The 25,815-nt window shown below is 43.0% G+C and overlaps 1 protein-coding gene across 2 annotated transcripts in view; it reads right to left on the reverse strand.

The window, feature by feature from the left end:
• PARP8 (poly(ADP-ribose) polymerase family member 8) overlaps nucleotides 1-25,815 on the reverse strand; it is a 451,712-nt gene that overhangs the window by 268,225 nt on the left and 157,672 nt on the right. For both annotated transcript variants that reach the window (XM_029577668.1, XM_029577676.1), the window contains exons 6-9: nucleotides 25,660-25,730; nucleotides 18,865-18,942; nucleotides 12,849-12,943; nucleotides 2,566-2,626 (exon numbers count right to left, since the gene is read on the reverse strand). In XM_029577668.1, coding sequence (XP_029433528.1) covers nucleotides 2,566-2,626; nucleotides 12,849-12,943; nucleotides 18,865-18,942; nucleotides 25,660-25,730 — 305 coding nt within the window. The remainder of the gene's footprint in view (nucleotides 1-2,565; nucleotides 2,627-12,848; nucleotides 12,944-18,864; nucleotides 18,943-25,659; nucleotides 25,731-25,815) is intronic.

Below are 25,815 nucleotides of genomic sequence, written 5' to 3' on the forward strand. Positions count from 1 at the left end.
ATTTCAGATTACAGACCTGGAATGCCCATGTCCTACCCATGCCCCACCCAGACTCTGACCATGCACCGCACCTTTTTTATTTCCTGATTTGTGGGTGTACCAGGAAATATGTGTTTACTCGGGCGCCTCTTAAAATCTGTGTGGCGCATGATGGAGCAAGATACACAGGGCTTTTAAAATCCGCTTATATATGTATGCTATTGCACTTTGTTATGTTGTGTCCGATCTTCATGATTGGAAACATGATTCTGGGGTACATACAAAATGTGTACATGTCACTCAAAAGCAAGCAATCTCTACCCGGTTCTAGCACGCCTGTAACACTAAAGTTGTACATCACAGCTGCCACTAGAAAACCTTGTGGTATGACTGTTCATGTCCCTGGCTGTTCAGCATGTCCTCCAGAGATGCATGTTTGTCAGACACATTGAAAAGGATTGTCCGAAAAGGCTACTTCCACAGCTTCCACTGAATCCATATACCCCTGTGATGGTGAAGACAAACTATGGCTGACATCCTGGTTGTCAGAGACAAAGCGTTGCAGACAAGATACCAATATGGGCACCGTTAGCCAAGCGCTGACAGAGCACTATCAGGGAGTCTCTGCACTGTGCACCCATAAAGGTTTGGGTAGACAAGTAACTTTTCAACATCTCCAAGAGAGAAGATTTCAACTGCCCCTTGTTTTATGCTGATCAGTTGAAAGTTTGCAGTGCTCGGTCACACACTGACCTTAGTAGAAAGTGCTTTGTAGAAACACATAGCAATAGTAAGCCTCTATAGCATGGAGAGAAAAAACTAGGCCCTGGCAGGATGGCTTGTTTACCTAACTGTGCAATCAACTTGTCATGTAACCAATGCAGTCATATTTCTGTCAGCCCCCCTTGTCACTGCCGTTTGCTGTAAACACCTAGCTGGAGAGGGACTACAGAAAGAAACCCTGATCTTACTTATGAGCCAACCGTCTCCATGGAGGCGGTCTTCAAACAGGGCAGATTTCCTAAGTATATCATGCACAGCTCTTGGGTACCTGGTGACCATGTTCAGGATGCACAGTCAAGCGTCACTGACCTCTTGCACTATTTGCACTATTTGATGGAGTGGAAGAGCTTTCTGTTGCAGTAGATCTCCTCCCTGCCATGGGCTGAGATGATGGCTATGTGAGTGCAGTCAATAGCTCTCAGACTATTTGAAGGTGGCAATGGCATAAAAGTCTCTCTTCAAGTCTGATTAATGTGGCTAGGTACAGCTGTTATGCCTGGCCCAGACAGTGGGAAAAAGACTTTGGGACATTCTCCCAATGACCCCGACTGCTGTTTAGAAGGAGCCAGATGACATAAAATCCAGGGCACACAGTAGTTTGGTGAGGCCTGGTATAGCGCAGGACCTTTCTGTGACCAGATCCAGATCCCCTCTTAGTTCTTAATATAATTCCCTGATAGCCTGAGAGCTCAGGCAATACCTCATAACTACGTGGTTCTCTGGCATCCCCAACAATGTGTTGTATGGATAACAAATGTGCTCCCTCAGTGCCCTCCTGCATGGCAAGACCTGATGTGGGCCAGTGTGCTCCACTGGGCTTGCAGCTCTGGGTCCAGTGTGGGTACTTCCCTAGGAGGCGTTGGATTATCCCTTGCCTGTTGTTGTTGTTGTATAGGCTGAAGCAGCAAATATCCCACTACTAGTACTCTTTGCTCTAGCATTGTATCTTTCAGAAGACTGAGCAAGTAACAAAAGCTCTCTCTCTCTCTCTCTCTCTGAAACAGGCCTGTCACGAGACATCGTGAACCACGATATACCAGCAATGTAGCCCAAATTGGGCTAATAGTGCAAATTGCGATAACAGCCTTTCACATAGGTGATAGTGCAACTCGTGATACACATGCTTATTAGCGATATTGGAAAATGAGGCCCTATATGAGTTAGACTGTATAATTCAATCAAATGTAAAAAAATCTTAGAATTATGAAAAACAGCTTTAATCGGATAGCACAGATTTATACATACATCTCTACCACCAGATTCTTATGGCACTAGACCAAGTTTGTAAGCCCTTTTCCTTTAATTTTTTTGTTTTATAGTGTGTCAATTTTATGTTATTTTAATTATGTATATTAGCAGTTGTAAACTGTTTTGATCAACATGTGTTGTAAAGGTGGTATATAATCACTTTTAAATAAATAACTAAATATTCTCTGACAATTAGGATGAGTCTAACCTCTATAAAAGGCAGTTCTCCTTTAAACTAGATGAGTTCTGAGGCTTTGTACAGTCTGCACAGTAAATGCAAACAAGTGAAATATGCAAAATATGCACAAAAATGACTATTGCAAGTTTATTTGTCAGAAATTAGCTCTAGTGATAATTACAGTTCTACAATATAAGGTCCAATTTCAATTCCTGGGGATTTTGCCAAATTTCAGAAAGCTGAATACGTTCAACAGCAATTATAATATTGACATCTCACAAAGTACAAATGGAACATTTCATACAGCATTTATAAGCACTTTGCTCTGTACATTATTTAAAAAGCTTAAAAGTTTATTAAACAATCATATTACTTACATCAAGAAAGCTAACATCAATATGCAGATCAATATCAACATCATCAATTGCTCCATATTCCCTAAAAAAGAGAAAAGTTGTTACTCTATGTAGGATTATATGTAAAACATAAATCTAAATAGTACTATCCTAAAACAAACTATTGATTTATATCAAAGTAGGTTATACCAGTTTACTAAAACTGAATGACTTTAACATGTGGTGAGAAATAAGTAGGCAGGGATGGCCTAACTGGTTTTTTTTAATTTCCATCATCTATTATATTAATATGAATGTTTATAGCCGATAGTCTCCAGACTTAACACCACATGCCTAGAACTACAAAAATATTAATGTTTTTCATACCATGATGCTTGCCGTACAATATGTCACTGTTGCCACCAAGTCAACTTTTCCTCCAAAACGTTATATATACACAGGTTTGATATTTCTGTGGGTAGGTCTAACACAGCTTAATTAAAGAGAACACAATTCATACACTTCTCTTAAAGCACAGTTGCTTACCTGTAACAAGTGTTCTCTATGGACAGCAAGACAACTCAGCCACATAATTGGGTGACATCATTAGATGGAGTTAAGGAGGAACAGCTCTCCCAGAGCTTAGAAAACTCAAGGTAGTTTTCCCGAGAATGCAAGGATATTCCTACATAGACACCACCACAAAAATTCTCCATCCCAGAAGCAAATTAATCATATCCTGCTGTCCATGGAGAATACCTGTTATAGAAATGCAACTTTGCATTCTCCATGGACAAGTAGGACAGTAAACAACCACACAAGTGCACCCTCCCAATATTTATTATGTTCTTACTAATTAGTGAATATCATGCAACCTATGTTTGGTTGGCAAGAAAGTTGAAGGATTTAAACAAGCTTTTGAGATCTGCTTGGCCAAAACTGCTGTCTTGACATGAAGCATTATCAAGGCAGTAATGATTAGTGAATGTGTGGACAGAAGACCAGGTGCCATCTTTGTAAATATCTTCTATGGACGCAGAGTGAAAATGGGATAAGGAAGTTGCCATAGCCCTGACTTGATGGGTTTTCACCTTGCATTGAAGTTGTTGCCCCGAGTATAACAATAAGAAATGCAATCAGAAATCCAGATGGAAACCCTATTTGACTGGGTTGAATAGCTGTGAAGACATTCTCTAAGACTATTTTCTCGAATTAGAACATCAAGGGGCAGATTTTCAAAGGGTTACGCGCATACGATACGCGCGTAACCCTGAAAAGTTGCCCCTGCGCGCACCGAGCTTATCTTGCATAGACTCGGCGGCGCACGCAAGCCCCGGGACGCGCTTATGTCCCGGGGCTTGCAAAAAGGGGCGGGGAGTGGGCAGTCCGGGGCAGGGCGGGGGCGAGGCCTGACCTTCCAGACACAGCGGCCATTTGCCGCTGTGCCCAGGATCGCGGGCCGGCCATCGGCCAGCGCACGTAAGTTACACCTACCTCTTCTTCAACAAAGGTATGGGGGGGTTCTAGGTAGGGCTGGGGGGGTTAGGGAGGGGAAGGGAGGGGAAGGTAGGGGGGGCGGAAGGAAAGTTCCCTCCGAGGCCGCTCCGATTTCGGAGCGGCCTCGGAGGAAATGGAGGCAGGCTGAGCGGCTCGGCACGCGCAAGTTACACAATTGTGCACCCCCTTGCGCACGCCGACCCTGGATTTTATAATATGCGCGCGGCTGCGCGCTCATGTTATAAAATCTGGCATAGATTTCTTCGCGTCGGGTTGCACGAACAAATCTGCGCCCGCGCGCAGGTTTTAAAATCTGCCCCTCTTCTGCAGTCCAGCATATAAAAAGTCTGTTCACTCTTATTGGCGTATGGTCTTGAGAAAATGTTTAAATTATTGTTATAAAATCCAGGGTGGGCGCGCGCAGGGGGGTGCACAATTGTGCAACCTGCACGCGCCGAGCCGAGCAGCCTGCCTCCGTTCCCTCCAAGGCGCTCCGAAATCGGAGCGGCCTCGGAGGTAACTTTTTTTTCTGGCCCCCCTACCTTCCCCTCCCTTCCCCTACCTAACCCACCCCCCAGCCCTAACTAAATCCCCCCCTACCTTGCGCGTGCCTGCGGGCTGCCGGCGCGCCATTCCCCGGCACATAGGCTGGTTTGGAGGCCTCGGCCATGCCCCCGGAACGCCCCCGAATGCCGCGCCGCCCCCGACATGCCCCCGACACGCCCCCCAAGCAAAGCCCCGGGACTTACGCTCATCCCGGGGCTTTGCGTGCGTCGGTGGCCTATGCAACATAAGCGCGCATAAATCCGGCTGGATTTACGCGCGCTGGGCTTTTAAAATCTGCCCCTAAGCATTTTCCACTCAGACACTGAATGGAAAAAATGTCTTAGCTAATCGGGCCCATAATTTGTCAGATTAACCCACAAATAAGTATGCTTTCCTTGGCATATATGAGACAATTAATTGAAATCACTGGACAATGATTATCCTATTTTCCTGATCAACTCAGGAAAACACAGTAGACAAATGCAACAGTCTAGTCCATTCTCACTGTCTAGCAATAATGCTGATAATATTTATCATAAATAGTAAACTAAGAAAATATTAACTGGAAACTAAAAAGCAACACAGAGAATTTGAAATTCCTGTTTTGTGTTATTATTATTATTATTATTTAATGTATGAAATTTTCAAGAAAACAATCTTGGACAGAAAAAGAAAAGCATACAAATAACAATAGAAACATGAGGAATACAATCATTCTTCAATTCCATAAGTCCACAATAGGGGATTCAATATCATAATTTCAAAGAAACCCCCAAAGAGGGAATAAGGAAAAAGAAAAAGCAATGCTAATATAGCGGGCTGTTCAATTTAAGGGTCTTCATCCATCTAAAGGAGGAACAGGCTGAGCTAACTCCTGCCACCCACCCCCAGGCTGCAAGATCGGTTTATCACTAAGAAAAAAGGCTAATTGAAAAGGAGTAGGAAATACATAGGAAAGATCCTTATATCTTAGAAGATACTTATATTTCAGGACAAAAAATCTGTGTAACTCTGGGTCGCGTCAATAAAAATTGTTGCCTCCTCTTCTGTGTTAGTCTGGAAACATCAGGGTAAACCCTAATTTTAAAGTGAAGAAAAGGCTCAGAACGATGCCTGAAGAATAATCTCAGGACCCAAAGGCAAAGGTGACCACCATCATGGCCGCTTCCACAAGAGCACTATCCGATGTTTCCAGGAGCAGAGATATATCCATGTTTGGAATTAGGGAATCCATACCCTGGGAACCTGCCTGATTTTCTTGCCTCTTGAAAGGAGGTATATAATACAATTTAGATAATGAAGGTATCACTGTCTCTGGAACCTTCAGAATTTCCATATTTCCTAAACATATCTTTAGCAGACGTGTGTGGGATTTTAGGAAAATTTATAAAACGGGGATTTTTTCCACGATTTACATTTTCCAAATTCTCAAGTTTATTATGCAAAAGCTGGTTTCTTTTATAGGTAAATCCTGGGTAGGATTCAAACCTTGTATCTCTTGTTTAACCAATTCCCTTTTGAAGATAGTCCCTCGACTTTTCCAAGAGATTAACTAGTTTCATTTACATTAATTCTGTCCACAACAGGATTCAGCTGCAGGAAAATTGAGATTCCAAGATTTTCTATCGCCTCCCATACAGAATCAAGCATTATTAAATTGGGTCTTACCAGGGTAGGCTGTGAAAATCTACACAAAGGTCTTGTATCTAGGGTGGAGGCAGCTTCAGCCTGGATCTGAATAGTTCCCTCCATCGATGAGCCGGAACAGCCCACATAGGGGCCTCCACTGGCATCTCCTTCATTGCTCTCTGAATGGTCTGGCCCTGTACGGGATCGTGGGGCATCAGCAACATCGGCAACTACCCCTCCCAACAGCATATCCAGGTTCCTGAAGGCAGCCAGGTTCGCCGGAGGAACCCTCACAATCGGGGAGAGAGAAGTTGACAGGTCCGGAGGGGAAGCCAGCAAAGCCTCTCCAGTCTCCTCCTCCAAGGACAACACTCCCGATCGGGTCCTGCATACGATGTGAGTGTCCATTGGACCAGAAACAGAGCAGTCAGAAGAAACTGCAGGGTAAGTTATCTCCTTTGCCCTGAGTTTTCAAGCAGTATCCAGCATTAAAGACAGGCAAACGCAGCTCAATAAGGAAAGAAACATATGGAGCTCACGCGAACTGCTCTGCCACGGCCATCTTGGATCCCAAAATCCTGTTTTATTAGGAGACTTATTAACAGAGAGATCCATATTCAAAATATTTATGGGGAACTTTAACTGTGAGGACTCAAACAAAAAAGGGTGGAGCTGGAGGAATAGTTAGGGTGGGCTAGCATATTTAACTTAATAGCACCATATTGAGCATTATCCAGAAAAATATGTGTATATAATTTAGTCCACACAAATAGCAAGCCTACTTTATCCAAATAACTATACCTGGGTTGATTCCTCTGAATATCTGGATAATATACCTGCTTGCCAAGTGATCAAAGTCGGCAGTATCAAGCCTTTTTCCAAAAAACAGACTCTGTGAGCAATTCTGGGATTTTGATAAACTAAAACTATTTGAGAGAAATCATGGAAAGAGTAGGGTCTGTTAATAAATAAATAGGATCATTCATCAAAATACGTTATGGTGTTAATAACCATGATAACACCATAATGCACGTGATAGTTATCACAGCACACAGCGTGAATGTAAATTTGGCAAATTTATTCAAAGGGACGGGATTGGGGAGGGGTTTGAGTGGGATTAATGAAAATGAGGGGCATTATCGCACACTTTTAATCCTGGAAATAACTACCCCTTTTTTCCTGGCGTTAAGCTGTGTGATATGCGATAAATATTGCAAATTCCATTTTGGGCATTTTTGGGGAGGGGAACAGAGAGAGGAGAGGAGAGGAGAGGCGTGGAGTGGAGTAGAGTAGAATAGAATAGAGTAGAGTGGAGTAGAGCAGAGTAGAGAAGGAGAGAGAGCCCACTATAGGAGGGTCAGCTAGTAACTCAAGGTGAGGTTTTGGTCGTGGTCTAGAGTATAGATAACAGATGCAAGATTATAACTGTACCATCAGAGAAATACTATATATTAATTCTCAGACAATGTTGCAAAGACCCTAGCACAGTTAACATCTACTATTGTGCCCCTTGAAAGAGTTTGAGATGTCCCGTGTACCCCCAGGAACATAAAAATAAAAAATTCATAGCAAATACTTAATTTACATTTCAGTGTGATATTTGGGCCAATTTTTCAATTGGCCCAAATATCAATTGGCATTTAACTACCAAACAAAAAGCTGAGCCCAGCCGGCTGAGCCCAGCCGGAAATGACATCAGAATATTATACATAACACACATATATAGAGAGAAAGAGAAATGCAGAGAGAAATAGACATAGATGGAGGGAAGAGGAGCAGGATAGCTATTAAAAAGAGGAGTTTCTTTCCACAGCCGTGTTTCCTGTACTGTCTTTCTGCACTTGTATGGGTGTAGGCCATGGCTATAACTATACTCCAAAATAAGTTCATGTATGTGTATGGAAGGAGGGCATTCTTCCTTCATAAAAAATGTAGGTGGGGAAGATAATTGTCCCCCCTCCTGTATTCCTTTATAGTTATTTCCAATGCAGGCAAATGAGTGGTCACATCTGAGGGAGTAGACAGAATGCAAATGACCTAGGAAAGTTTGAGGAGTGCTCAAGGGCTTGGCAATTAAGACTGAATGCAAAAAGTGCAGAAATCCAAGGGTGCTGTACTCAGGCAGGAGGAGGGGTAAGATGCTGAAGTGCACATATGAGGAAACATATCTCAAGATGATGAAACAGAGTAAAATGGCAATGACTAGAGCCAGAGTGATGCTGGGATGCACAAAGAGGTATAACCAGTAGGAAAAAGGAAGTGACAATGCCCCTGTACAGGTCACTGGTGAAGCCGCACTTAAAATACTGTGTTCAATTCTGAAGGCCATATATCAAAAAAGACAGAGGTAGACAAGAGGCAGTCCAGAGAAAGGCATCAAAAATGGTGTGGGATCTCCACCAAAAGTCATATGAGATGAGACTTTAGGACCTGGACATGTATACGCTAGAGGAGAGAAGATACAGAAAGAATATAATACAGACATTTAAATATCTAAAAGATAATAATGCACAAATAAAGCTTTTCAAATGGAAAGCAAGCTGTATACCTAGAGGTCATAAGGGGTCATTTATCAAAGTGCTATATGACATTTTCGCATGTGTTAAGGCATTTTCACATGCAAAAAGCACCTTTAACGTATGTGAAAGCGCCTTTGATGTATGCGAAAACACCATAACACCAACCTAGCTTGATGGACTCTCTACCTGGGTAAAATCAAGCTAGGCTGAGGGAACATTGCACAAATCTAATCTTTGGGTGAGTTTTTTCACTCCGAAGGTCATCAAATCTTCACAAGAGTGCCCTGTTCTGTTCGTACATCGCACTCGGCATGTCAAACTGGCCGCTAATCCCTACACTAGTACCTAAACCTCACCTCGAGTAGCTGGTGGGCCTCCTATAGAGGTATAAATACTTACCTAGTATGAGGGCCTTATAACTCTCTCTCTCTCTCTCTCTCTCCCTCCCTCCCTCCCTCCCTCCCTCCCCCTCCCCCTCCCCCTTCCCCTCCCCAAGTGGTTGTAGGTAGCAATTGTAGTACTTACTGCAAAGTGTGAAAAAGTTATCGCAGTAATACCTATGCATAGTGTACTTTGCGATAAATAGCCTATTACCATAAAACACACCCCTTTTCCTATCACTTGTGATATTTAGTGCATTTTGATAAATCTAGGCCATAGTTTGAAATGAAAATATGCAGGATCATCATCAAATTTGTTTTTTAGAGAAAGGGTGGTGGATGCATGTAATGCCCTTCTGTAGGAGAAGGTGAGATGAGACAAAAGCAAAAATATACATAAACATGGGATAAATACAGAGGATCCCTTACTGGCAAAAAGATGAAAAGCAATCACTGTAGTAACCTGCATGGAGCAATAGTTGAACCCTAAATCATACTGAAATGATTGTATTGTGCTTCCAAGAAAGGCATGAGGATAACCTGCACAAACGCAGCTCAATAAGGAAAGAAACATATGGAGCTCACGCGAACTGCTCTGCCACGGCCATCTTGGATCCCAAAATCCTGTTTTATTAGGAGACTTATTAACAGAGAGATCCATATTCAAAATATTTATGGGGAACTTTAACTGTGAGGACTCAAACAAAAAAGGGTGGAGCTGGAGGAATAGTTAGGGTGGGCTAGCATATTTAACTTAATAGCACCATATTGAGCATTATCCAGAAAAATATGTGTATATAATTTAGTCCACACAAATAGCAAGCCTACTTTATCCAAATAACTATACCTGGGTTGATTCCTCTGAATATCTGGATAATATACCTGCTTGCCAAGTGATCAAAGTCGGCAGTATCAAGCCTTTTTCCAAAAAACAGACTCTGTGAGCAATTCTGGGATTTTGATAAACTAAAACTATTTGAGAGAAATCATGGAAAGAGTAGGGTCTGTTAATAAATAAATAGGATCATTCATCAAAATACGTTATGGTGTTAATAACCATGATAACACCATAATGCACGTGATAGTTATCACAGCACACAGCGTGAATGTAAATTTGGCAAATTTATTCAAAGGGACGGGATTGGGGAGGGGTTTGAGTGGGATTAATGAAAATGAGGGGCATTATCGCACACTTTTAATCCTGGAAATAACTACCCCTTTTTTCCTGGCGTTAAGCTGTGTGATATGCGATAAATATTGCAAATTCCATTTTGGGCATTTTTGGGGAGGGGAACAGAGAGAGGAGAGGAGAGGAGAGGCGTGGAGTGGAGTAGAGTAGAATAGAATAGAGTAGAGTGGAGTAGAGCAGAGTAGAGAAGGAGAGAGAGCCCACTATAGGAGGGTCAGCTAGTAACTCAAGGTGAGGTTTTGGTCGTGGTCTAGAGTATAGATAACAGATGCAAGATTATAACTGTACCATCAGAGAAATACTATATATTAATTCTCAGACAATGTTGCAAAGACCCTAGCACAGTTAACATCTACTATTGTGCCCCTTGAAAGAGTTTGAGATGTCCCGTGTACCCCCAGGAACATAAAAATAAAAAATTCATAGCAAATACTTAATTTACATTTCAGTGTGATATTTGGGCCAATTTTTCAATTGGCCCAAATATCAATTGGCATTTAACTACCAAACAAAAAGCTGAGCCCAGCCGGCTGAGCCCAGCCGGAAATGACATCAGAATATTATACATAACACACATATATAGAGAGAAAGAGAAATGCAGAGAGAAATAGACATAGATGGAGGGAAGAGGAGCAGGATAGCTATTAAAAAGAGGAGTTTCTTTCCACAGCCGTGTTTCCTGTACTGTCTTTCTGCACTTGTATGGGTGTAGGCCATGGCTATAACTATACTCCAAAATAAGTTCATGTATGTGTATGGAAGGAGGGCATTCTTCCTTCATAAAAAATGTAGGTGGGGAAGATAATTGTCCCCCCTCCTGTATTCCTTTATAGTTATTTCCAATGCAGGCAAATGAGTGGTCACATCTGAGGGAGTAGACAGAATGCAAATGACCTAGGAAAGTTTGAGGAGTGCTCAAGGGCTTGGCAATTAAGACTGAATGCAAAAAGTGCAGAAATCCAAGGGTGCTGTACTCAGGCAGGAGGAGGGGTAAGATGCTGAAGTGCACATATGAGGAAACATATCTCAAGATGATGAAACAGAGTAAAATGGCAATGACTAGAGCCAGAGTGATGCTGGGATGCACAAAGAGGTATAACCAGTAGGAAAAAGGAAGTGACAATGCCCCTGTACAGGTCACTGGTGAAGCCGCACTTAAAATACTGTGTTCAATTCTGAAGGCCATATATCAAAAAAGACAGAGGTAGACAAGAGGCAGTCCAGAGAAAGGCATCAAAAATGGTGTGGGATCTCCACCAAAAGTCATATGAGATGAGACTTTAGGACCTGGACATGTATACGCTAGAGGAGAGAAGATACAGAAAGAATATAATACAGACATTTAAATATCTAAAAGATAATAATGCACAAATAAAGCTTTTCAAATGGAAAGCAAGCTGTATACCTAGAGGTCATAAGGGGTCATTTATCAAAGTGCTATATGACATTTTCGCATGTGTTAAGGCATTTTCACATGCAAAAAGCACCTTTAACGTATGTGAAAGCGCCTTTGATGTATGCGAAAACACCATAACACCAACCTAGCTTGATGGACTCTCTACCTGGGTAAAATCAAGCTAGGCTGAGGGAACATTGCACAAATCTAATCTTTGGGTGAGTTTTTTCACTCCGAAGGTCATCAAATCTTCACAAGAGTGCCCTGTTCTGTTCGTACATCGCACTCGGCATGTCAAACTGGCCGCTAATCCCTACACTAGTACCTAAACCTCACCTCGAGTAGCTGGTGGGCCTCCTATAGAGGTATAAATACTTACCTAGTATGAGGGCCTTATAACTCTAACTCTCTCTCTCTCTCTCTCTCTCTCCCTCCCTCCCCCTCCCCCTCCCCCTCCCCAAGTGGTTGTAGGTAGCAATTGTAGTACTTACTGCAAAGTGTGAAAAAGTTATCGCAGTAATACCTATGCATAGTGTACTTTGCGATAAATAGCCTATTACCATAAAACACACCCCTTTTCCTATCACTTGTGATATTTAGTGCATTTTGATAAATCTAGGCCATAGTTTGAAATGAAAATATGCAGGATCATCATCAAATTTGTTTTTTAGAGAAAGGGTGGTGGATGCATGTAATGCCCTTCTGTAGGAGAAGGTGAGATGAGACAAAAGCAAAAATATACATAAACATGGGATAAATACAGAGGATCCCTTACTGGCAAAAAGATGAAAAGCAATCACTGTAGTAACCTGCATGGAGCAATAGTTGAACCCTAAATCATACTGAAATGATTGTATTGTGCTTCCAAGAAAGGCATGAGGATAACCTGCACAAATTGGCAGTTACAACCCTAAGTAAAAAGCATAGGGGGTAATCTGTACACAGCAGCAGTTACAACCATAAAAACTGCTGGGCAGAGAAGATGGGTCATTTCAGTTTTTTTCTGCTGTCATATAAACCTTGTGATTGAATATTTTTCCATCACTATCCACTGTCTTCTCATCTAGTCCCCTACACTGCATTTATACATGTTGAAGGAGGACATTTCACTGCAATAGGAAAATAAAATAAAAAACTGCAGTATATAGTTCTATTTAACAAGCGTTTACCTGAGAGATACAGCATTAGGCCCATAGATCTCTCTCACAGCTGCCAAATCAGCTTCCAACTGTGGGTGTTTGTGAAGCTCTCCATCATAGCTAACCTGGAAAAGGACAGAAAATATAAAAGTTCTACTTTTTTGGAATGACTGGCATGCTGATCAAGTTAAATAGATTAATGACAGTTTATACTTGATATTCAATTATGTAAAAAAATGTGTGCACCATTACTAAATGAACTTATGGCTTATATTCACACAAGAACATCAAAGCCATAAACCAGCTGTATTGCAAATAATCAAGTTACTGTACAACTGCAAAAACATAAAAGGCATCAATAATCAAATTACATTGTCTCAACTGGAAAACATAAGTATATCCTGTAGGACAAACAAATTTGATTGAAAAATATTGCTGAATCAAGGGCATAAGTGACAAAGTAATTTCTCCTTTTTTCTCCTATTTTACTATACTTTCATAAACCAACTTTAGCTCTGTAATAGAAACAGCTTTTGGTGAAAATGGGTCATCCAAACACATACAGAAATTAATTTCCAAAGAAAAATAAAACAAAGTTTTACATTAATAGGTGCTGTAGAGGCAGAATAATTCAATTCATTCATTGGATTATTTGCAGGTTGTGACACTATTTATTGAAAGATAGAAATCATACAAAAATGTTGTTGCTATGATATCACATTATACAGTAAATCAGTTATTTAATGGTATTAAACTACTCTTAATATTTACTTTGAGTTAAAAAGAATGATAAGATGCCAAGTGACCGACTGGAATATAGGATATTTTTCCCTCAGAAATGTTTTGACCATGTTACTGGTTGATTTCTAAAAAAATATATTAAAAACTCTTTAAATACCCTAATACAATTTATAGCTTATAACAGCAATGATACACTTTGAACAATGTGTTTCCTGTTAATTAATGTCATCTGTTGTCACTGGCTTCACTTCATTCCTCAAGAAAAGACATTAACTACAAGCAGGCCCTTGTTCAGAAGGAATTCTTACTTACATAAATTGCAAGTCAGCAAAACCTTATTTTCTAAATTACTTTACTACAGTTATTAAGTAGCAAAGAGGTTAATATTCAGCACCACTTAGCAGGATAAGTTCAGACATATACGACTAAGTGGTACTGTTACAATATTTAGCATGTTCAGCAACCACCACTTACAGGCCGATACAGAAAAAGGCGCGGGAGGGCTGGCGAGCGCCCACTCTCCCAGGGCGCGCACAGGCCACTGGGTGCGCGATTCAGGAGGGTGGCCTATGCAAATTAGGGCCTGAAGTAAAAGGAGGCGCTAAGGACACTAGCGTGTCCCTAGCACCTCCTTTTTGACAGGAGCAGTGGCTGTCAGTGGGTTTGACAGCCGACGCTCAATTTTTCCGGCGTCGGTTCTCAAACCCGCTGACAGCCACGGGTTCAGAAATCGGACGCCGGAATAATTGAGTGTCCATCTTCTGACCTGCGGGTCACAAGCCGATTTTTAATTTTTTTTTTTTTAATTTTTACTTTTTTTTTTTACTTTTGGGGCCTCCGACTTAATATCGCTATTATATTAAGTCGGAGGGTGTACAGAAAAGCAGTTTTTTCTGTTTTTCTGTACACTTCCCTGGTGCTGGCCTAAATTAACACCAGCCTTTGGGCAGGCGTTAATTTCTGAAAGTAAAATGTGTGGCTTGGCTGCACATTTCACTTTCTGTATTGCGCGGGAATAACTAATAGGCCCATCAATGTGCATTTGCATGTTGCGGGCGCTGTTAGTTTCGGGGGGGTTGGACGCGCGTTTTCGATGCACTATTACCCCTTATTGTATAAGGGGTAAAGCTAGCGCGTCAAAAACGCGCGTCCAAATCTGGGCTAACAGTGCGCTCCACTGGAGCGCACTGTTAGCCCAGATTTGGGCCGATTTAGCCCAGATTTGGGCCAATACAGTACAGTGCACTCCACTGGAGCGCACTGTACTGTATCGGCCTGTTAGTTGGATAACTGTTTAAAGTATCTAGCTAAATAGTAGGGTGACAACAAACGAAGTTCCACCCACAATACTGCCTCAGCCCTTGTGGAATGTGGTCTAATTTGTTTCGGCAAAGAAACCTCAGCAGCCACATAGGCAGGCATAATGACTTCTTTAACCCAATGGGCTATCATTTCCTGCATCACCAGTACTCCCTGTTCACTGCCACCATGGAGCCAAACAGGCAATCTGACTACCAAACAGATTTAGTCACCTCTAAGAGATGCAGTAAATGTTGCTGGACATCCAAGGAACGCAAAAGACAATATTAACTTTCATCTCTGCTCCTGTCCAAGGTGGGCAGGGAAATAGACTTATTCAAATGAGACTCTGAAACCACTTTGGCCAAAGATGAGGGCATCGTCTGAAGCTGTACCACTCCTGTAGTCATACACATAAGAGGCTCATGCAAGAAGAGCCTGCCACTTGGATACCCAACATATCAAACATATTAACTGCAAGGAAGGCAGCCATAAGGAAAGCACATGCAGCATCTGAAAAGCCAGACCTACCAAGAATACTAGGACCAAATATGGTCCCACCGAGGCTCCAGAAGCCGCAAGGGGGATGGGGGTAAAAGTGTTAAAACTCCCTTCAAGAAATGAGATACATCGGAAAAGAAAGAGAAAGCCCTCCATGCTTGTTACATCCTGTAAGAATTCCAAAAGTAAAGGAATATCCACCTTAATGGTGAAAAGCCTCACTCAGAACACCAGGCCTCGACAAATTTCTTCTAGGCTAGGGAAATAGATAAAATTTCCTGGCCTGGAGTACAGCATAAATCACCACAGGCAAATAACCCCACTTCAACAACTGATCCCATTCAAAGGCCAACCGCAAGACAAAAGCGGCCAAGACCCTTATGTAGGATGGGTCCCTGCCACAACAAATCCTTCCAAGGTGGTAGCCTGAGGGGATTGCTCACCAGCTGCCTCTGGAGATCTACATATCATGGCCTTCTAGTCCAATCTGGTGCAACTAAAAGGACAGTGTTGGCGTGACTTGCAATCTTCCAGACAATCCTGTCCATCAGAGGGCAGGGCGAGAACACATACAGCAGGGTGCCTCACGTCCACTTCTGAATGAGAGTGTCGATGCCTAGCACCTTTAGGTTCCACCTGCGACAGAAAAAAGTGTGGAACATTCGCAATTTTGAAGGTCCCCAACAGGTCTAGGTCTGGTACGCCCCATCAGTTCACAAGGAGCCAAAAGGCTTCATCTGCCAGCTCCCAACCTCCTTGGCCAAAGTTTCTCCTGCTAAGGAAATATGCTCTGAATATTTTCCTTTCAGACAATGTGAGAGGTGGACATGCCTAGAAGATGTTGTTCCACCCACATCATGAGGCCTCTACTTCCTTTGACACCTGTTGACTATTGGTTCCACCTTGATGATAGATGTAAATCACCACTGCCACAATGTCCGACATTATCCGGGCTGCTCGAGCTTCTAGACGCTCAGCGATTCCAATCTGTTGTTCCCCTGTCGCTTCTCTGTTTTCCAGCGACCTTGCACCATCAACTCCTAACAGCGAGCTCCCCAGCTCAGAAGGCTCACATTTGTCATGAGTATCAACCAAACCAGCATCTCCAAGGAAACTCTATTCCTGAGATGAACAGCTTGTTACAGCCATGCAACTGAGACGTTACCTCTAATGATAAGAGCAACCTCATTGCATGGTCCTGCGACTACGGGTTACATCGGGAAAGCAACACACATTGAAGGGGTCGCATATGCGCCCGTGCCCAGGGAACTACTTCCAAAGTGGCAGCCATCAACCCTAGGACATGTAAATAAGACCACACACTTGGGTGAATAGTGTTCGCCAGGGTTCAAACTTGTTACACGTGCCGCCTACACGTGAGAGGTCTACACGTGGAGTCTGTCTGAAAAGGTGAGAGGGCTGCTCCGCAGCCCTCTCACCTTTTCAGACAGACTCCAGTTCATGGCTCCTCTTCACTGGCAGTGGTGGGCCACCAGCTCCGACCTCGGGTTCCTCCAGTGCCTCCGGTCCTGGCACGCTATCCAATGTTGCCAGCCAAGATGTCCCTGATCATCGGGCCTCTCCACATGGCCCGGAGAGAGACGCTGCCATCAGCGCCGCGCCCCTTCCTAGCCACGCACGCACCATTGATTCTTTTAAAGGGCCCGCGGCGGGAACCTGGCTGCGGACCCGGATGCTGACTTCAGACTCTTCAGTGTATAAAAGCTCAGGCCTCGCTCCATAGCGTTGCCTTTGCAACAGGTCTCCTCATACTCCGAGTACTCGTTGCTGCTCCTAGAATCATCTCATCATTGTGTTCCTGTTTTCCTGTGGTTCCCGGTTCCTGTTCTCCTTGTTCCTGTTTCGTCTATGAGTTGGACGGACTCTCTGGATTTGACCACCGCTACGCCTAACTACTCTTCAGCTTCTTTCCAGCCCCAGACCGCCACTATGCCTGACCACTCTTCAAGGTTCAAATGCATATAGATTGAGAAGACACTGATGCTGATGACAGTGGCTGTCTTATTTATTTATTTATTTATAACTTTTTTATACCGAGGTTCAGGTAACAGAGTTACTTATCACTCCGGTTTACATTCCAACAGGCAAATAAATAATGACAGTAATATGTCTTACAATGAACAAGGATGAGAACAACTTGGAAAAACATAACTAGGAAAAAAAACAATGTGTACAGTTAGAAGGAGATGGACTTGAGGGATTTCAAGCGGACTGGGGAGGGAAGTTGACTAATGGAGGGGAGAGGGAGAAAAGTTACTATGGCTGATTAAACATGAAAATGGGCCCTGGGTAGGGACAGTCTGTGGGAGCTGTGGAAGAAACTTGAAATTATGGGAAAGCTTGGCCGAACAGCAAAGTCTTGTTGTGGAAGGGGAGATTCCCTTGAATTTGGAGCCACATAGAACTCTTCTCCATTTCTCTCATTGAGATGAGTGACTGACCTTGATCACTCAGACCTTGCAGACCCTCGAAGTGGCTGGGGCTGACTGGAAGGACTCCATTTGGTTAACCTATGCAAGACCTCATGTTTCTTCCACCTTCTGGATGCGATTCAGGAGTTGCTTGTTCTGGAAAGGGGTGTGCCAGAGGCATCCTTTAAAAGGGGGTGTGCCTCAGTGGGTTATATACTGGTACCAGAAACTGGATATTATCAGTGTACACATATTCCATGACTCTCAACTCTTGAAATAAATCTGCCAGGGGCTGCATAAAAATATTAAAGTGTAAAGGGGGCAAATAAGATCACTGTGGCAACCCACATTGTTCTTCCTCCAACGTGAAATAATCTTCTCTTATGTGGATCATTTGAAGTCTATCATGTAAGAAGGAAGAGATCCAATCATTCAATAACTTTATTCCCCAAACCCACCTGCCAGCATCTTCCAAATAATATTTCAAAATCCAAGTAAAAGGTGCTAGATAAATCTAACTGCCACAACATCACCAATTTACCCACATCCAGGTATTGTAACATCATCCAATAAAGATAACAGGATACCTTCTGTATTATAACCTGGTAGGAATTCAGACTGAATATTTGCTAAACCATCTGTTCTTTCCACAAATTTAGAAATTTGGGAAGTTACAACTTTCTAAAAAACTTTTGCCATAAAAGGCAAGTGTACAATGAGATGATGATTTCATAACAAGAGGGATCTAGTTGGGATTTCTTAAGCAAAGGGGAGATAACAGACCATTTTAAACTTGATGGACAAATACCATTTTGTAAAGAAGAATTCACTAATGCAAGCAAACTGTTTTAACCCTACCCCTGTGGTGGGCAAGGGTCCAAAGAACACGCACTCTTTAGCATGTGTTTTACACTAATCACAGTGACTGCAGAAACGTCAGACAACATTATGAGCAAAACATTTTGTCACATCAATTTTGTAACTTCCAAAATATTGCAAACAACAATTCTTCTTAATGGAAGGCATACAATGAATTTTAGCTTTAAATACTCAAACATAATAATCAAACGTACCTGTCCTCCATAATAAAACTCCTCTGAGTCATTGTCTCCTTCTGAATCTTCTTCCAGTGTACTACTGTGTCTTGATTCCTTATAAAAATAATAAATGACTTTAATATAGCAATTACACTTTTTACATTTTGCCATATAAGCCTGTTTAGAAAGTCTCCCTTTTTCTACAGAATTCTAAGGGCCCTATACAAGCAGAGTTGCTTACCTGTTCTCCAAGGACAGCAGAATGTCAGTCCTCACAATGCATGACATCATCCAACAGAGCTCGTCATGAAAAATGTATGCCAAAGTTTCTAGACATTTACTCTGCTTCACTGGGCATGCCCCCATATGCCTTTATACCACACGCCCATGCAGGATTCCTTCAGTCTTGCATTTAGCAATTAAAACAAAAAATAGTGATACCAGCTCTATGGTGAGTAGGTTTCATGAGGACTGTTATTCTGATGTACTCAGACAACACCTGTTACAGGTAAGCAACTCTGCTTTCTACCAGAACAAGCAGGATGTCATTCCTCACACATGAGGAATCCCTAGCTAGTCTTCCCTCAACAAAAAAAAGGAGAAAAACAATTGAAAATGCCAAGGGGCACAATCATATTTTTGTTGGCAACAAGCCTTTTTTCCATTTTTATACTTATCTGTGAGGAGCATCCTGGAACAAAAACAGGCCCTAGGTGGGAAAGGAGTCAGTTTTATACCTCAAACAAGTTCCAGAGGACAAAGTGACCAAATCTACTATTGTGTTGGCCATCCCTGTCCAAACAGTAATGAGAAGTGAAAGAATGGAGGGACTGCTATGTCACAACCTTGAAGATCTCCTCTATGGGGTGAGCCACCGACACTGCCAAAGCTCAGACAGAATAAGCCTTGACATGGCTACCAGATTCAGATCCACCTGGACATAACAGAAGAAGATGCAATCTGCGAGCCAATTAGATATAGTCTAATTGGCTCGCAGATTGCATCTCCGGCTCAAAGGGAGATTTTTAGCAGCTGGGAAAGAACAACATTGAGCTCCCAAGACATATCAGAAGGCCTGATGGAGGGCTTCAAATGAAGCAAGTTCTGCAGAAACAAGACAACTAAAGTTTGCACAGAGATGGGCTTATCTTCTGTATGGTGATGGTAGGTGCCAATTGCACTAAGGTTAATTCTTATTAAGTTGGTCTTGAGATCAGACTCAGAGAAATGTAGAAGGTAATCAAGCAGATAATACAAGGACTAGGGGACACTCCATGAGGTTAGCAAGTAGCACATTTAAAACAAATTGGAGAAAAAAATGTTTCACTCAATGCACAATTAAACTCTGAAATTCATTTCCAGAGCTTATGGTTAAAGCAGTTAGTGTAGATGGGTTTAAAAAAGGTTTGGAGAAATTCCTGGAGGAGCAGTCCATAAACTGCTATTAATCAAACTGACTTAGGGAACAGCCACAGCTTATTACTGGCAGTAGTAGCATGGGATTTGTTTACTGTTCGGGTATTTGCCAGGTACTTGTATCCTGGATTGGCCATAGTTGTAAACAAGGTACTGGGTTTGATGGACCCTCAGTCTGACCCAGTATGGCAACTTCTTATGTTCTTATGTTTTGTGTAGAACAGGAGAAAGGCATCTAGAGACTTTTTCTTATACCGCACAGCAAACCTCTTCCACTTAAATCCATAGGATCTTCTAGTGGAATCCTTCCTCGAAGCTAAAAGAACTCGAAATATATTGTCAGACAATTCAAGTGGTTGCAAAATCAACCTCTCAACATTCAAGTGGTGAGCGATAGAGACCTAAAATTGGGATGGCAATTCCTGCCCTGATCCTGAGTGATGAGATCTGGGAATTCCCCAGTCTGAGGGGGTTCTCTGATGAACATCTCCAAAAGAAGCAGGAACCAGATCTGTCTCAGCCAAAAGGTCCCCCTATCTCTTTGAGTGGGATTGGAGGATAGGTGAACAGTAATCATCTGCCCCAATTCAGGGCAAAGGCATCAGAGGCTAGTTTGCCACATACCCAGAAGAGTGGGACCATCGTGTCCCGAGGGGACATGTATACATCCACCACCAATATGAACCAGTGATGGAAGATCTGAGTCGTCACCCTTTGGTCATGGGATCACTCATGGCATTCCAAGAATTGACTCAGCCTGTCCTTGAGGACATTCTCCACATCCGCCAAATACATGACCCTGTTATTATTTGTAAGGGTTTTGGGTGGATCCCTGGACCGGTGGCAGATGACCACGCCCATGGGGGAAATCCCGTGAGGGGCCAGAGGTCAGGCTCAGCGTAGGAGACACACACACACTAGTTCTTTTTTAAACAGGATTGGTGAACCACCAGAGGTGGCGGTAGTGAGCTGGAAGTAGCCCGGTTAGGTTTGTAGTTCCTCAGGCTCTGGAACAGTGATCCCAATGGCTGTGCTGTAATAGAGAGAACTGAGATTGTGAGTAGTAGCAGGATATGCAGAGTTCAGGAACAGAGCCTCGTTGGTAATGTACTCATGCAGCGGACTCTCAGTATGGAGCACAGGAGCTGGAGTAGAGGAAAGCCCTCGAGGAGCGAGTACCTGGTTCCAGGGAATAGCTCTGAGAGGCAGAGATGGTAACTCACGGATGTTATAGGCAGCGGTGTCTTTCTGGCAGAAGTGGAATCCAAGTAGCCAGTCCAGGAACATGGGCCCTTGAGGAGCGAGTACCGGTTCCAGACTGCGACCAGAAAGATAAGAGAGAGAGAGGCCCCCAAGGAGTGGGTACCCTAAATAGAGTAGGCCCGAAGGAGGCAGAGTTGCAAGGTACGGAGAGCAAATCCCATCCAATAGAAACCTGGTTCATAAACCTAACCTTTGATAACTCGATTAGCTAGCAATCGCATAGGCCTTTTATATCCTGGATACATGACGTCATCACAGGGGGACGCCCCTGAGGTTCGCGCCACTGAAGGTACTTGAAGCAAGGCCACGCAGCACACGCCCTAAGGCAGCTGAACAACATGGTGGGAGGCAGCACCCAAGCCAGTCCAGGGACGCCGGAGAGGACGGCAGGCAGACGCCGCGGCAGCCAAATGTCCGCCAACCGCAGGAGGAGTCACCAGAGAGGTAAGGAGGGCAGAGTGGAGACGTCGGTAAGCGACAGTCGTAACAGACCCTGAGCACCATCTCCTTAGAGACTGCCCACGCCCACAGCTGGATGGCCTCCTGACACAGGAATTACGATCCTGTACCTCCCTGCTTGTTAATACATTACATTGCAACTTAGTTGTCTGTCTGGACAAGGATAACTTTGTTGGGTAGCTGATATCTGAAAGCTTCTAGAGTGTGCCGGATCATCCAAAGTTCCAGAAAATTTATCTAATGAGATTTTTCTCAAGCTGACCACAGTTCCTGCAAGCAGAGCACCTTTACATGAGCTCCCCAGCCCAGGTTAGACGCATCCGTTGTAAGGATAATTTTTACTGGAGAAATCTGGAAGAGAATTTCCCTGATCAGATTGGAATTGTTTTGCCACCAGGACAGTGGGTCCATGAGTTGTCTTGTGGTCTGGATACTGTCTTGGTAGTCTTAAGTGGCTTGCAGCCACTGAGACCTCAAGGTCCATTGGCTTCTCCTCATATGGAGATGTGCCATGGAGTGACATATATAGGGTTGTGCTTGGAGGTGGACCCTTGTCCTGGAGCAGTGGAGAATGGCTCCCTGGGACCAGGAAGCACCTGCCCCAAGGGGGCGGAGCACAGGAGGAGACAGAGGCTAGGATGAGTTTCACCACTGGAAACCTGCGGTCCCCCCGGGTGGAGCCCATAGGGACCCGGGCCACTTGAACTTAGGTGGGCCTCGCAGGGTCTCCCGGAAACGTAACAGAGAAGCATGCCCATGAACAACAAGGGAGCACGGTCGGACTCTAGGCTGTAGGTCTGGTGGAGCAAGGAAGACCAGAACAGCATAAGTGATGACAAGGCAAGGATGAAAAAAATTCCAAAGTACAACCTAATCAAACTGTTTAAAATAACCAAGAAACATGGAGGATAATCTGGATAAAATAAACATAAAACAAATAATTCATAAAATCGACAAAACCAAATAAAACAAAGTCTGTATACAAACAAATTCAGAATAAAAGAAAAGTAAATATAACAATGGCTATTAGAAACAAAACATTTAAGAAAATTCAGAGAAATCCTTGGAGAAAAGAAAAGCTTTTAGTGTCTTCCTGAATTTCAAATAGTCTTTCTCACAGCATAGTTGTAATAGCAGATTATTAAACAAGCAAGGTGTCAGCCAAGAAAACAAATCTCTCGTGTACATAATAAATAACTTAATTTGTCTAGAGGATGGTAGAACCAAAAGTTTTTGCTGTGAAAATTGAAGTGTACGTGATGGAGAATGAGGTACTATAAGATGTGCTAAATAAGAAGGGATTCCAAATCAAAAGACCTTAAAAGTCAATTAACCTACTTTGAACAGTACTCATAAAGAAACTGGAAGCCAATGAAGGTTGTACAGAATAGGAGTGACATAATCAAATTTTCTCTTACTGAAGATTACCTTGGAGGTTGTGTTCTGAACAGTTTGTAATCGTCTGTTCTGGTTACAGATTAGTCTATGAAACAGGGAATTACAATAATCAATTCGACTAAATATCAAAGCTTGATTCAGGAATATCAAGGCTTGAGTAAGAAATTTCAAGTCTGAGGCATCTAAAAATGATTGGAGGTGCCTAATGAATCGTAAGAATAGGATTTCTGTAACAGATTAGAAATATGTGGAGAGACTGACAGCAGAATCAAGAGTCACACCTAAGGTGGGAATAGTTTCTGTATGTGGTACAGGGAGAGAAAACAAGCTGTTTTCTCACAAATCACATAGCTTCTGACTTAGAAGAATTCACTTTAAGTTTTAATGATCGATCGCATTGGCATTAAGAGGAAAGAGAGTTCCGTGCAAAGTGGTTCATGATGCAATTAACCCCCAACTAGAGTCCAGGGGCTAATTTGGCAGGAAACCCATTAGGTTTAATCTGTACCCTTTTTGGATTATGCTGAGGACCCACATGTCCAAAGTTAAATTGGCTAGTGGTTTAAGTACAACTGTAGCTTCCCTCCAACAGGAAGGTCCTGTTGCGTCCGTCGGTCTCAAGACGGCTTCAACCCTTGTGCCTCACCTTTTTCTCTGCTCTCCCCACTAGCCTTGGGAAGATGGCTACCGCTGCATCTGCAAGCCACATTCTCCGGCATCCTAGGAACAGCTATGGCAAAGCCGCACGCCATGTTTCTCCTAAGGGCCTCCTAGGGTGCGCGCGCACACACCACCCACGTTTTTATCCACGTCATGGCGGGAACCTCGGGGGCGTCCCCCTCGAGTGACGTCACGCCATCCGGATATTTAGCCTACGCTTATTTGCTAGCTCATTGAGTTAGCAAGGATCGTGAATGGATTGCATTCGTCCGGTCTAAGCTACTCTGCCACTTCCTTGCTGCCGCTGGAAGCTCTCTCTGCTCTTCGGGGTATTCTCTAACCTGAGTACCTGCTCCTCGGGGCCCTCTGCTTTCTTTCAGGTGCCTTACTGGGATCAGGTACTCACTCGAGGGCCTGCTCTCCCTGCCTCGGTGCCTGTTACCATCTACTTCTGCCTGGTGGAATCATCAACCTTACAGCTACCATCTAGTGAGTAATCTAATTCTCAGTCTGTCTCATCTACAGCTGTGCCATGCTGGGAAACCTACACCTGGATATCCCTATACCATCTTGGTGAGACGGGTTCCCTCTGCCGAGGGTCCCTGGACTGCTACCCCTGGATCACCTCACTACTGCCACCTCTGGTGGTATACATCAGCTGTACAAGAAAATACAAATCTCTGTGTTTATGCGTCCTGAGTCTAGCCTAGTACTGTGGCTCCCCACGGGGCTCCTCCCCGTGGGCGTGGTCATCTTCCACAATACCCAAGAATACACTCAAACACCTTGAAACCATAACAGGTCCTCCACTACAGGTACTGGGAAACTGGCTAGGTTCTCTGCAACCCAGTCAAAACCCCATCTCAGGTAAGGAAATCAAATAAAAATTTAAATAAATGACCTAAAAACCTTACCTAAGAAAAACTATAAGAAATAAAATCATGGGACTCAGTGACGAATGATCCTGTGAATCTGGCAAAAAAAAACAAAAACAGGCCCAGAACAGGTGTGAGAGGCACAAAGCCACAACCAGAGAGCTCTATGGAAAATAAAGAAAGAAGGAACCCCATGTGGACACATGGTATAATGGTAAGCATGGACATACCCAGTGAGGCACAGTCAAAGTTCTAGAAACTTTGACATAAGTTTTCCATGCCAGGCTCCATCAGATGATGTCACCCATGTGTGAGGACTGCCATCCTGCCTGCCCTTGAAAACAAAAATCACTCTAAATAAATTTGTGTGTGCAAGTTGATAAAATTTTGCCATGCATATTAAGATGGGATTAACTTTCTTTGGAAGACATTTTAGCAAGGTCACAGTAAAATTTGCCCTCAATAGCCAACTGCAGCACTAACATTAACACAAAAAAGTTTAATGTCCATATTACTTGCATGCTAAAATATTTCAAGCAAACAGAACCCAAGTAAAATCATCTCCCCCTCCCCCTGAGACAAAGACGAAGGGATCAATGGCCTGATCAAACTTCTTCTTTCTCCAGCCACCCCCCAGAGCTCAACTGAAGACAGTTTGCCTTTAAAATTAGCTTGCAAGACCACAGGATCTATGACAGTTATTGCCTTATTAAACAGTGTATGCTATAGAATATAATTATACAAATAAAAAAGAGTTTACCTCTCCATTTTCCTTCTGTAGTTTTGATTTTATGGATAAGCAGTTGGTAACATCACTAGTTTTTCTCAATTCTGAAAATAACATTAAATAGATTAAACTATTAAAACTTTACACAAAAGTCAATTTTTTTTAGTATAAATCAAATTTCTTGTAATA

The sequence above is a fragment of the Rhinatrema bivittatum genome, chromosome 1, assembly GCF_901001135.1.
Source record: "Rhinatrema bivittatum chromosome 1, aRhiBiv1.1, whole genome shotgun sequence".
Lineage (NCBI taxonomy): Eukaryota > Metazoa > Chordata > Amphibia > Gymnophiona > Rhinatrematidae > Rhinatrema > Rhinatrema bivittatum.